The sequence below is a fragment of the Cebus imitator genome, unplaced genomic scaffold, assembly GCF_001604975.1.
Source record: "Cebus imitator isolate Cc_AM_T3 unplaced genomic scaffold, Cebus_imitator-1.0 Scaffold164, whole genome shotgun sequence".
Taxonomy (NCBI): domain Eukaryota; kingdom Metazoa; phylum Chordata; class Mammalia; order Primates; family Cebidae; genus Cebus; species Cebus imitator.
The window spans coordinates 814,589-828,653 of NW_016107479.1; the positions used below are offsets into that span (position 1 = coordinate 814,589).

At 41.2% G+C, this 14,065-nt stretch overlaps 2 protein-coding genes across 49 annotated transcripts in view; one reads left to right on the forward strand and one right to left on the reverse strand.

The window, feature by feature from the left end:
* The window catches only part of PTPRD (protein tyrosine phosphatase receptor type D), a 2,344,803-nt gene that overhangs the window by 545,732 nt on the left and 1,785,006 nt on the right, over positions 1-14,065 (reverse strand). Inside the window, exon 11 of one of the 47 annotated variants that reach the window (XM_037744081.1) lies at positions 1,669-1,712. The exons of 44 other annotated variants lie outside the window; for them this stretch is intronic. The gene's annotated coding sequence lies outside the window, so the exon portion shown is untranslated. Of the gene's footprint in view, positions 1-1,668; positions 1,713-4,819; positions 4,963-14,065 lie in introns of those variants that run through there. 2 more of the 47 variants (XM_017544036.2, XM_037744082.1) reach the window with 2 other exon arrangements.
* The window catches only part of LOC108314930 (uncharacterized proline-rich protein-like), a 312,726-nt gene continuing 303,047 nt past the window's right edge, over positions 4,387-14,065 (forward strand). The window contains exons 1-2 of one of the 2 annotated variants that reach the window (XM_037744107.1): positions 4,387-5,056; positions 9,856-10,389. In XM_037744107.1, the coding sequence (XP_037600035.1) occupies positions 4,826-5,056; positions 9,856-9,879 (255 nt within the window). In that variant the 5' untranslated portion in view covers positions 4,387-4,825 and the 3' untranslated portion in view covers positions 9,880-10,389. Of the gene's footprint in view, positions 5,057-9,855; positions 10,390-14,065 lie in introns of those variants that run through there. The other variant, XR_005202734.1, reaches the window with a different exon arrangement.

Sequence of the window (14,065 nt, forward strand, 5' to 3'; positions counted from 1 at the left end):
AACTAAAAATAATGAACAGGAAGATACAGAATTAATTATTTTGTGAGGGAGGAGGAAGACATTGCAGGCATTGTTTTAGTCCATTTTTTCCCTGTGAGTTGCTTCCAGGAGCGTGGCAATACACAAAGGACATAATACTTAGCGTACGTAACGTCTAAATCTTAAAAATATTTTATAAATAAAATGTTAAGAGGAAAAGCCGCAAAGTGTTGATTTCTTGAAAGCAAATGGGTAATTTATTAAAGGGGAAATGAGAGACACAGGTCTTAAATGTAATTTTGTGAACTATGTTTTGTAAGAATTCTATTTAATTCTCCAGTCTAGCGCCATTGTGATGACATTATTGTTTAGGTTACATTAGGTCAGAGACTGCTGTAACATATAAGCGTTTGCTCTTTGACCTTCCTAAGACTTATGACGCAAAGAAAATGCTGAACTTTTACATCTAAGGCTATAATTTCATATAATGAACAACCAGGAAGCATAAGTCATATATTCTTTTAGCTATCTTTCTTAAGGCCTTAATTGTGGAAAGCTGAAATGCATTTTTAGTTCGTTTAAAAAGGGAGAGAATTTGGACACTTTGTGGAAACAAATGGAAGCCAAGCATGATATTTTAATAAGTGTTACCAACTACTAATTAGAAGCAAATGAGATTACCCATATAGAAAATATATCCCAAAGCAACCTATCCTTTGGTAGAAATGTCACTGCGCCATGAAATTACAGAAGCTTAAACAAGTGATGCTTGTTCAAATGAAATTTACTGACAAATCCCTTCTAAGCAATCTTCTTCCACATTATCAGATTTCTTCAGCTGATGTGTTATATAGGAATTCCCAATCTTGCAGTTCACAGAGAGAATAAGTCTTTCCTCTGCTCTTTCTTGGCAAATTGCTGATAATATAAAAAGGAATGTTTTAAAACACTGATTTTGCTTGAGGCAGCAAGTTGCCTTTGTGCCATCACAAGTAAGTAGCTTTCCTAAAAGATTTTTCTAAGAAACTAAACAGTAGAAGGATGAAATAACAACAAAAAAGGCAAATAACTCCATAAGGCAGTTAAGAGATTCAGAATAAATTTGGCTTAAATCACATGTAACTGCTGTCACTTTAAGAAAATAAGAAAATGTAAAGCAGTCTTTGAATACTCTGGGAAAACTGGATAATTATATCTTTATATTTAGCACTTCATATAGCTGGGCATGTAATACAAATCCTGCATATTTTGTGACCACTATGTTGAGTACACTACAACAAACGTAAAGTTCATTTTCGAGATTCCTGGAAACTTTTGGGAATTAAAAAGGTACCATGATTAAAGGTTACCTGCATAGATACTTTAAGTGTAAACCTAAAAGTCTCATGCTCCTAGGATCACAAGTTAGAGAAACCCCCCCCCACACACACACACACATTCAATTCTTATACCACCCACAAATACACAATGAAACTAAAGAAAGGTTGTTTTAAAATAAAGGGTAAACTAAAGGATAGTTTTAAAATACAATCACCTTTGAAATATTGACCTTTCTTGAAATGATACTTTTCATATGTGATTGTGTTAATGAATTCTCATTTGCCCATAGAATCCTTTTAAAAATAGAACTGTCCAATAGTTTGATATATCAGGTTTGGCCTGAAGGAAATCCAATATGCAAATACTTACAGTTGTGCTCTTTTACAAATAGTCACCCTTGTCAGTTTGAAAAACTGAAAATCAACAAAAGAACAGTTTAAGTATACTTGACCTTATTGCCTAATGTCTCTCAAGATTGCCATGGCTGGTCGATTTCAAATCTGTGAAACTGACACTTAAAAATGTATAGCGTCTTCAGACCAGGTCCCTCAAATGCTGACTAAACTGTGGTCGCAGCCTCAGATTCTCCTTCCATACAAACTTGTACAGTGCTTACAAAGCTAGTTTAATCACACCATTAATCTATGCCTACACTTCCCTTAAAGTAATTTTGCTTCATTTATCTTTTAACCCTACATTATGCAAATAACATCCTTATCAGTCCAATAAAGAAAAATTATTAATGTTCCTTCTTGTTTATCTTTGCCATACACTGAGAACTGGAATCACATATGAATTTGCACCAATACCACTTCTCTTTCCTATTTTTCACACTCTATATGAAAAATCATAGTGTCAGAAAAGCCCTAAATACTATTCTTGAAATAGCAGTCTTCAATCATCGTCTATAGCTAGTATCAGAGTATGAGTTAATGCATTAAAAAGAAAAACAAAAAACAAAAACAAAAACTTGGGGAATGCCTACTTGAATTTTCTTTTTTAATGTCTCTCTAGGAAGGGTTTGCATGCCATACCAGGATACCTCCTAGATATAAGAACAGTTATACAGGCCCCTAGTGGCTTAGCAAATAGCAGCAGATGAGGGGATTCCAATTCTTAGTTCTAGACTTTGAGATATTCTGGATTTAAATGAGTGTCAATCTTAAAAGGCAAATCAAATCACAGTGTTTAATACTTTAAGCAGTTTTACATCGATGGTTATCTACCTAATGCACATATATTAAAATAAATTGCTGCATTTCATTACTTGAGTAACTGCACAACTGCTCTGGCACAAGAAGAATCTGTGTTACATAACCTACACAATAAAATGTTTAATTCATCCACCTCTTTACGTGTCATGCAAAAGTAATATATTACTCAACGTTATTAAAATATATTTGAGAGGTACTGTTCCTTTTTGATTCTTATTCCTATTACTGAGGGCCATAAGAACAGATGATTTCTATGTAAAGTACTCAATATTTAAAATAAGATACAGATGAAAATTGAATGCCACTTTTACAGGAGTAAAAATCTAACTATTTCCCAATAACAGCCAGTGATACAACTTACACTGGAGTGCACCTATTGTAAAAGATCTACAATTAATAACACCCATTAATCCCCCATCTCCTTGCTGTCCTTCCTTCACAAAAGAAAATTCCAGGCAGGCACATTTACAGCTTTTAGCAATTTTTAACTGGACACAATCTGACAGCTGAATTCATGAAACTGACCAGCTTGTCAATTTCACACTTTGAAAGTACAATAATAGCTGATAGCATGAGGGTGAATTTAAGAAATCTGCCACAGAATTGCTGGCTCCATTGAAAAGCAAAGTACAGTACATAATTATGGAATGTGGGAGGTAGGCAAAATTTTATTGTCCATTTAGGATGTCTGTTTCAGCAAGTCAGACATGGAGCATTGAAAAATGTGTTATTTTTGCTATACTATCTGTGGCATAACACAGAATATACATTCAAAGTAAGATGCTAAGCCTTTTCCTGTATATTATCATATTACATATACAACTTAATCTTTAAGTTATTATCATCTACGGATCCCTTTAAATTACAATGTTTCAAGTCTTGGTATATCATCCTTGTTTTTACTCAAGTTGAGCGGCTGGTGCGTGCACTTTGAAACAGAGAAAAAATAGTCAAAATGGTCAGGAGTATCTATGGTTGAGCTTACTCCCCACAGATGTACTACAGGATAGTTAGAAAAAAATACACCAAAGGGTAAAGTCCACATTTGTAGCTCAGTAAATCTTACGGAAAATCTGTCTCAAGTTATAAGCAGTTACTAGCCTCTGAGAGGTTCAAAATGCATGAGCTCCACTCTGTTAAGTCCCTGGCACTGTCTTTGGGCATATATATATATATATATATATATATATATATATATATATATATATATATATAAACATATATATGAAACTTTAAGAGAAAATACAGGTTGAACAATCCCTCAGGAATCTTCCCAGATAATTAAGGTGCGAACAGTAGATTAGGCTGCGGGGGATTACTCTGAGAATTTTAGAACACAGAGGAGATATTTGGCAAGTAGCGGACTGGGAGGCGAACTGGAAACAATACAAGTGGATCCTTGATAGTCCTGGTTTTGGAGAATGGAACTACTATCTCGAACACCCAATTAATGAAAGCCAACTTCACACCTGGTGTTCAAGATTCACTAAGCCTAAGACTTAAAAACTGACTTCACCTGTTAGTGATTTTAAATGAAAATCAACGTCCAGAGAAGCAATGCAAGTTTTCTACACACCTATGTAAAAGCTACAATAAATCTATGGGAAAGCAAAGCATATTTGGTTTGTTCGTGGCTTTCTTTTTAAAATTGTTTCCTACAACTTTGACTCTTCATTATAAATTATGCGTTCCCTTCCCTACGGAATGAATGTGTGCGTTAAGCACACCAGATTCCCGCAGCTGAACTGCGAGCTCTGATTCTGCCATGGAACGGTCTCCCAAACAATCCCCCTCCTCTATGGCAGCCGCGAAGACTTTGATTCCTGCTATTTCTCCTTCTCCCCACTAGTTCAGAGGAAAGAAAGAAAAAGAAATCGCCCCCTCACCGTAATGTGCCCTCCTTAAAACAGTAATCCCTGCCTTTAAAAAAGGCGGTGGCAGAATCCCCGGGTAAGGGTGGACTGCCCCACCGCTCCACCATTTCCCCCAGTACTACGCCCACCCTAGGAGGAGAGAGCGGGGGTCGCACACACACACACATACCCGGACACCCCCATTCTCTAGAATCGCCTCTCCGCGGTTCTGAGGCTTCAGGCGAGAAGTGAGCCCTGCAGGGGAGGACCTCTGCCCCGGGAGGTGCAGAGGAGCAAACTGTGCGCTCCGTGCCCGGGCGCGGGGCTCGCGGAAACGGGAGCCTGTCGCTCCGGCCGGGGAGGCGCCGGCAGCCGGAGCCGGGGGCAAGGCGAACCCCGAGCAGCAAGACTGGAGGACACACGGGGCGGCCCGGGTCAGTTCCCGGGACTTACCTGGTCATGTTGGCTCCGGGCAGCCGCCGCCACCGCCTCCCGCGCCGCCACCAGCACTTTCCTCCAGCGCCTTCGCGCCCCGCCACGGCAGCGCAGCCAGCGCCGCCGCCTCCGGGCGGCCAATTTAATCCCGCGGAGCAGCGGCCGCCGCCGCGGAAGCCCCCCTGGTCGCCGCCGCCGCCCAGCCCTCGTGCGGCCAGCCCAGTCCAGAGCGAGGAAGTGGAAGAGAGTCAGCGAGTGAGTCCAAAAACCCGAAATCCAGCATCCGAGGGAGCGCGTCCCCCCGCCCTCCCTCCACCCCTATCCCCTTCTCCTCCTCCTCCTCCGCCTCCTCCTCCTCCTCCTCCTCCTCCTCTTCCCGGGCCGTCCTCTTGGCCCTTCAGAGACCGCGGCTTCCGCGGCGGTTTCTCCTCCTCTCGCTCCTCCTGCTCGCCCTGCGCCCGCTTCTCTCGCCGCCGCCGCCGCCGCCGCCGCTGTTTGTCTCCTCTCCCTCCTCCTCCTCCTCCCGCTCCTCGATGCTCCGCCGCTCGCGGCTGGGGGGTCCGGGGCCGCGTCTCCTCTCCTCCCTCCGCCTCTCTTGTTTCCTCCTTCCTGCTGCCTCTTTTAAAGCGGATTCTTTGGCCACAAATAGCAACTCGCTGCCCCCCTCGGTGCCTCCCTCCCCTTCTTCTCTTCTTCCCCCCAAAAGTGAAGCGCACGCGAGGTAACCAGAAACTGAGGCTCGCGGGGGGAGAGGGGTGCGAGGCGACCCTGAGAAAGGGCCCGAGCCGAGTCAAGGGCCGGGAGGTGGGGTGGCCAGCCCAGCCCAGTGCTTGGACCTGGCGTGAACCTGGTAGTTACGGCGGCAGACGAGGTGGTTTGGTGGGGAAATTAAACGAAAAAGCTCAGGAAAGTAATTGGAAAGGCTTCTCTCTTTGTTTCCTTGTCTGGGTGATTTCTAAAATCCTCGTAACGTGCTGGGGATCCCACGGCATCGCTGTGCTCCAGCGCTGGGGGATTGTGTGTGTGCGTTGCCTGCGCGTGAGTGTGAGTGTGGGTGCGCCCGGATGCGGGGAGAGCCGGGCCTGCTGCGCCCGCTGGCGACTCCCTGAATCTGGACCACTGACCCACTGAAAAGACCAAAGAGCTGGATGAAGGAGGGGCAGGCAGGAGAGGTGGTAGGAGGCACCACACACCCACCCACACACACACCCACACACACACACACACCAGAGGAGGGGGCAGGGTGACGTCACTCCCCAGCATCCATCCACCAGGCCAGAAAAGACCCTCTTCAACCGATTCACTTATCTCCTAAGAGATGCACACCCGGGCGCTTCCTGCTCTGCGTCCCAGCGCAAAGAAGGAAAAAATGCTGGTCGCGCCCTATTCACAGCAGTGATAATAATATAGGGAGCGTGCTTTGATGAGACACAGTTTGTGTCCGCCCCAGTTCACCTTGGCAGCCTCCTTCGAGGATGCTTGTAGGATCTACTTTGAAGGCAAAGAGGAAGACAGGGAAGTATTGTATCAAAATCCTAGTGTAATAACTTGTTTTGCTTTCATGAGACTTGCTTTTATGATGTTGGAAATGCAGTGCTCCTCAGCTTCTCTGAAGGACACTATAACACCCACTCCCTAGACTAGCACCCAGTTGTTGGGCTGTGCACTCTTCATCCACAGAACCCAGGGTGACTAAGGTGTACTGTGTATGTTAGCTACGGGATGGATTTTAACCTTCTTTACTACTCATAGGGTCTCCAGCATGTGGAAGAAGTCAGCAGCTGGAAGCCATCATTGGCAGTTGGCCCATCAAAATTTATTAGAAACTTGTTCAGAAAGGTTAAATAAAGTAAAGCTAGGGCTCACCAGACACCTCCATTGCTCATTCCGTGTTCAGACCAGCATACACACGCGATACTTATTCCTGCAGATTCCAGGCTTTCTTTGAAAGAGCAAAGGTAAGCACGCCCCCCTTAGATTTGACTTAATGATCCAGCATCCTGACTGTTGTCTCACGCTGCCCATTTATTTCCACCATCTGCATGCTGCGCTCCTGAAAGCCACGCGGGGATTGGTCAGTAATCCTCTGCCCCCTATGTGCTCCAAAAAGAAGTCACACATTTTTGAAAGGAATCTTTCTAAACGAAGTTCAGTTTTCCAGCAATTTGAGGGAGGGGGAGGACCAACCTGGCATGAGTCTCGCTTGGCTTTTTGTTTTTTTGTTTTTTATGGTTAGTGTCACAGTGAAAATCAGGAAGAAATCAATTCCTGTGTAAGCCTCCAAGCTAGGTTTGCCCGCCAATCATTCTGATTTCACAGGAGCTGAAAAGCTGTGCAATGATGATGGACACCTGTCCCTTGTGCTCTAAAGATGGAGCCAGAAAGTTGAGCCTCTCCACAGGTGCTTCCACCCAAGATGTAAACTCCTACTTAGCTTTCTCATTGCCACCTGCTCCCCCAGAAACTGGTGATCCCACTTTCCTTATTCAAACTTGCAGGTTAGAGAAACAGAAAGTTTTGAAAACCATAATATTCCTTTGCTGTTACCTTTGGGGGAAAGAAAAGTATCCCTCTGCCTGCAGATCTGACCTCATTTAAGACCCAGCTGGTCAGTCTGACTGCTATCGGGGAACATAGTTGAGGAAATATCATCTTTCACCACTGGTAGCAATTTAAACTAGCTAGAAAACTTAGCAATGATTGTTACCAAGGAGAGCCAACAAGCAAATAGAAAAGGGACCCAGAAATCAGAGGATACAGAGGACAGTACAAGTAAATGGCACAAGCCCAACTTTTCTGACACCATAAAGTCCTAGATGTTGTTATCTCTTTACAACCAAACATCTTAGAGAAAGAAGTAGGGATGGGTTGAGGTGACTGGAGAATCTAAGTTATTATTATACAAATGAGACTGAATTATTCAGGGTGATGCTGCTGCAGAACAGGAGATACAGCCCATAGAGAAGCCAAAGTTTCTCTGCACATCAGGGTAGTCATTGGAACAGCCTGCTACACACGCGTTATATATTCAGAGCAGATTTGCCACAAAAGAGCGTCCTCATGCTGCAGCCAGTAGCAAACTTCTAAACTGGTTTACCATGTGGGAATTTTAGATCAAAAAAATTCAGAAGCAGGATAATCTTTTGTTGAAATTACCTCATTTTTACAGGTAAAGAAATGAAGACCCTGAGAATTTAAAAATCATCCAACTATTTGGTGGCAGAAGCAGGACAAGAACTCAGATATCAGGATCCAGTGCCCTCTATCCCACTATTCATCACCTCCAAGTTCTGGATCAAAGAAGCCAGTTTTCCAGCTTATCAATGAGCAATACATACAGAATATTTAAAAATTCTACGTGCTTAGATGAAGGAAAAATGAAGCAATAGGACAAGACATTTTCTTAGTTCCCTTCTAACTCTAACATTCTGTGATAAATAGCACATAGGAGCTTTGCTATAGCACAACCCCCTCTAGTGCATAATTCAGCATACGATGAGTATGAGTCTGTTTTGGACCCCATCCAAAGGAGTTAGTTCCTAGAAGTACTTGGAAGATTTATTCTCATTTATCATGAGGCATCCTAACAGGAGACTAAAAATAATCATGATGACAATAATAGTAATCAGTTGTTACACTTGAATTATGTACTAAGCATCCTGCTAAGCATGTTGTCATAGTTCACCCATTTTTGAAAAGACACATCATGACCTCATGTGGGTTGTAAATCTAGTGGGTCATGAACAATTTCTGAAATGAAAGAAAAGTAGGAAAGAACACAGAGTACATCATATGTACTAAGTATTGTTTTGCAAAACTTCCTTTCTGATCATGTGGCTAGTGATTAAAAGTTTGAAAGCCACTGCCTTGCTGGTTAAGTATTACCCTCATTATATAAGTGAGGAAACAGAATGAGAGAGGAAAATTTGCCCAAGCTGACACAGTGAGTGGCCAAGCTAGCATTTTGAACCTACATCAGTTTGACTTCAAATCCAATATTTTCACTTCTATCATGATGATAAATTATTAACCAAGGTATGGAATAAATTGTTGCAAATCATATTTCCTTTGTGAGGACTACAGTGGTTTTTATAAAATCCAGCTAAATGGAGAAACAGCATAGATTCAAGTGACATGTTCTGAAAATAGTGAGGAATTTCATAAAACACTAATACCCTGAGACCTTTCCCTATAGGTATTAGGTTATGTCTAATATACTTTATTAATTTGATCTACATACATAAGTGAAACAATAATTTTTCATCTTCAAATAACCTAAATATTCACTTCTACAAGTGTTACTTTTGAGAGAGTGTTTTTCAAAGTTAAGGTATACAGCATTTCTCAGTAGCTTCCTTTGGCCGAACAGAACTAGCACATAAGAAAGATAAAAGCTAGGTGCCGTGGCTCACACCTGTAATTCCAGCACTTTGGAAGGCCAAGAAAGGTGGATCACCTGAGGTCAGGTGTTCGAGACCAGCCTGGCCAACATAGTGAAACCCCATCTCTACTAAAAATACAAAAATTATCCAGGCATGGTGGCACATGCCTGTAATCCCAGCTATTTGGGAGGCTGAGGCAGGAGAATGGCTTGAAGCCAGGAGGTGGAGGTTGCAGTGAGTGGAGATGGTGCCACTCCATTTTGCTGCCCTCTAGCCTGGGCAATAGAGCCAGACTCCATCTCGAAAATAAAGAAATAAATAATAAAGTAGCCAGACCACCATTAAATTCAACTTCAGTTGTGAAGAAGAAAAGAAGACAATAATTGAGGTGCCCTGCTAAATTTTTTGGCCCATGTAGTTCTATGGATTCAACCAGTAACATTGCGTGCTTAGGTGTCGTTACTCCCATTCTGCAGATTTGAAAGCTCAAGCTCAGATCTAGGAGATGATTGAAATGAGTATCTCATCCTGTTCTGATTCCACTACCCCAAATTTCTTTATAAACAGTTGGGCTTCCAGTATACCAGGGGATGTTTAGAGATTTTGAGACATGCTGTGCAATCATTTATGCTTTCTTTTTCCATGTGAAAGAAATGTGCTTTTTTTCTTCAGGGCAGCATCTCTTGTTGCTGTTAGGCAGCACCGTCCTCTTTAAGAAAAGAAATCCACATCTTTCACTAAAGAAAGGCCTAGAAAAGCCAGACTTTCTCCGCTGACTGCTCAGCTCGACTGCCGCATTTCACCCTCACCTGCAGTGTGTAGAGGACGTTATGGTACGATGCTATTTTCTATTGGCTCTGCTACTGGAGATTACAGCATGCGACTGTGACAAATGGATATTCCCATTAAATTCTTTAGTAGAGTGGGGCATTCCATTAACCATTGGCACTATCCCAACCCAAGTGAAACACTGGGTCATTTTTTTCTTATGAGCAAGAAGTGAAGGGAGAAAACAAAGGATATACTCTAATTACCTTTCCTATTTTTTTTGTTGCATGCATTATGATAGCCATATATTACAATTATTTATAATTAATATATGACAAGCTGTCAGCTAAAATTTAACAGGTGATTTGTCAAGAAGCCCCATTAATGCATACATAAAGCAGTGGATTCCAGTGTTTCCTAACAAAAAACTGTGTATTGGTTTTGATATTTCATTCTATTTAGTAAAAACATTTAGAGGCCATTTATCTTTACATTTTGCAGCATCTTTTAAAAATAAAACTATTGCTAACTAAATGGGTACATTGTTAGTTATATCAGGTTTAAACACATTTCTCTCACTTTAACCTCTACATTTGTTTCAGTGAGGAAACAAATCGCCTAGTATTTATTTTAAAGTTTTAACCTTTATGGTTTTTAATACATTTTTTTTAAATTATATTTTCAGTAGGAAAGGCAAACTGACTGGGGAAGAAAGTAACTGCAGTTACTTCTGTTCCACTTAGTGTTTGTATCTTAGTAAGGAAATTCTGAAATGGAATATTTTAACATACAGAAAAAGACTAAGAAGTCACCAGAAAGCTAGTAATTAATCACTGAATAAAGGAACACTCTACAGAGACCAAAAACTGATGAAGCAGGCCTCATTTTGCTGACTGGCACAAGAATGGGGAACACAATGGAAATGAATCACAGATCCTACTTAAGAGGGGTAACAGGATTCTTTGAAAGAAGGAAAACTGTTTTTATATCTATAGGACATCAAATCATGGGACATAACCTGTAAAGGAAGTTAAATTTTAAACTTCAATATTATTATTGTTTCCATGGTCGACCAAAATTTGTACTGTTTAAGAGAAAGATACAAAAGTCATGCAGCATTTGTTTAAAATTTCATTTGCACAAGCCTGACTCTCATCTCTCACGCCTCGGACACGCTTCAGGCTGTTAATGACTCCCAGTCCACTACTGTAGAGGGTGCTGAATCTCCTTAATGAAAGAATGCGCTTTAAGATTCAATGGTTAGGAAGAGAGAAATAAACGAGAGTAAAACAGGAAGCACAGCAGCTTTTCAAAGCTAGTAAGACTTCTGCGTCCACCAACCAACTTTAGCTTTCACATTTTTAGCAAGAAAGCACTAACACAGAACCATGAAATTATTTTTAAAGGTTCTTGCTAACAGTGTTGCAGAAGATGATTTCGAAAAACTCACTCAGAAGCAAAATACCGCAGCTTGATTTACATGTTGCAGGGAGTGTATTCCTATGCAGTTCAGGGGGTTATAAATGACCAGCGGCAAACTGGTCATTGTATCCTGGGCCAGGATCATCTCCAGTCACTTTGTTGCCCACATGTAGCCGTGTCTCCATGGATAACTGGGGATGTTTTCTTGTGCATTCAGTAACAGTTTTCAAAACAGTGAGTACAGCAAGGCATCAAGAGTACTATTTTTTAGCCACTTTTCTAACATTTTCTCTGTCTTGTGCTTCCGTGCTTGTCTTACAGTTCAGTTGTACCACTTAATTTCTACTTGGTGTACATACTCAGTGTAATGTTTTCATAGTTGTTTGAGAGGAGAATTCATGTCTGATGGCAAGCCAGAGCTCCTATCAGAGAGCTTTAAGCATGATAGGCACTTCATAAATATCTCAGTAAGTAAAGGAAGGAAAGGATAAAATAGGAAGAGGGAAAGAGGACATGCACTGGTTGTCATTTGCACATTTTACATGATACATCACTGTCTTTAGAAAGCCTCCTCCATAGTCCACTAAATACAATGAATTTGCCCTGAATTTGCCCTGCTGGGCTCTCATTCTTTTCTTTTTCTTCGTATTTCCTATCTCTCTGTATTTTTATTGTATACGATTGCACCCCGTTCAGTTGTGAGCGTCTTCACATTCTTCTCATCACCACCAAGCCCAGAACCTGCACTGTGAGCAGCTCTCAAAAAATGTCTGCTGCAGTATATGATAGCATGTGCTTAGATACCACTGTGGCCTGGTTAGATATTACATTAATACTGCCTCTTATTGAGACTGTGCTGAGAGATACAATGACCTAGAGTTTGGTCAGAGTTAGGCCTCACTAATCACAGCATACACCAGAATGTCCCATGCAAAGAACAAAATAGAATCTAACAGGAGTGGATGGATTCATAGTTCCACAGAACTTTTGATGAGAAGGATTACAAAGTTTCATGCTTTCCTACAAGAAGTCAAAATAATTTGATCAGTTCAGTGGATAAAAAAAATCCCTTATACTTCTAACTGGTACTGAAGTTTTCATTTTTAACTTGGTATATTCTTAGATGAACAGAGCATTCATTTACCTGTAAACATTATTTCCTATAGGAACATACATCACTGCAAGTCATCCTGATTTTTAAAACTCATTGGCCACATCCACAAAATTACTAGTAACACTGAACAAGTCTTGCAGAGATTTAAAAGGCAAACCAAAACTATTCTTTCCTAAATGTATGATTACTTTACTTTACATAGCCTATTCATGTTAGTGCTTGTTTTATCAATGTAGAAGCACCATTCTTGCATAGTTATTTATTTCTGTTCAGTTCTTTAAAATCATATTTTCTTTCCTTTTCTTACCACCAAAAGCCCATCTTTCCAACACAAATATTTCTACTGTTCTCTGGACTAATACAATAATAATATTTTGTGTATTCTTCTGCTCCCAGTCTTTTCCTGATTGGCCCCAGTCTATGCCTCAAAGTGCTGCCTCATTAACTTTAATAAAACACTAGTTGATGATGTAATTCCCATGATTAAAAAAAAATCAGTGGTTTATGATTAAGTACACACTTCCTAACTAAGTGCAAATGTTCTACCAGCATTCAAGATCGACCACAAAGGGAATGCTACCTGAGCCCATTTTTCCGTTCTCATCTTTACCTCTTTTCTACCAGCATCCTTAACTCCAGCATTCTCTGCATAAAACCATCCATATTTCTTAGAAGTTTTCTTATGATCACCTACATGTTGAATACTAATCTATCCCTTAAGAGTCATCTCATCAAGTAGTTTTTTTTTTTCCCTGATTCCTCTGCCAGTTTTGAATACTACTTCCTTCAGAATATCTGATTTTTTGAATCTCTCTTGCTCTGAATATTCTACTGAAATTGGATAAAAGATAATGGAAAGCACTAACTTCCAAGATATATTTAATGACTAGTTTATTGGTACTGATCCATTCATTGGAATGGCAACATGTTATAAGCAGGGAGTAGATGGAGTTAGTGGGAATTTATGCAAACTTATGTTTAATCACATATTGAAAGGCCTCTTTGTTTAGTCATGTCTTGCAAGTTCTTGTGTCAGGTAATTGTGTTTGGGAAGGGAACAAATTCCAAAGATTCTGAGTTAAGACCAATATGAAGAGCAACAGATGATGGAAACTTTCAACAACGTCTCTCCTTCCCTCCCTCCCTTCTTCTTTTTCTTTCTTCTTCCTTGCTTCCTTCTCTCCTTTTCTCCTTCTCCCTTTCTTTTTTTCTCTCAGCTTCGCTCCTTATCATTGCAAGGAGAGGAAATGACCTGGGACTGTTAAGTCTTTGTCCTGGAGAAGCAAATCAAGTGCTTCTTGATTTGCTTACAAAAGCAAATCAAGTGAGGCAGATGTTCTGCTCTGCCCTCCCCCTTGGCAAAGACCAGCAGTCTAGAAGCTGTCTTGAAAAGAATACTTGGCACTCATGCTTTTTACTCGTCCTCCCTCAGAGAGACCTCCTGCTTGGTGAGTCCCAGGCTCTAAGAATTATCCTACCTTGGCCGGGCGCGGTGGCTCACGCCTGTAATCCCAGCACTTTGGGAGGCTGAGGCGGGTGGATCACGAGGTCAAGAGATCGAGACCATCCTGGTCAACA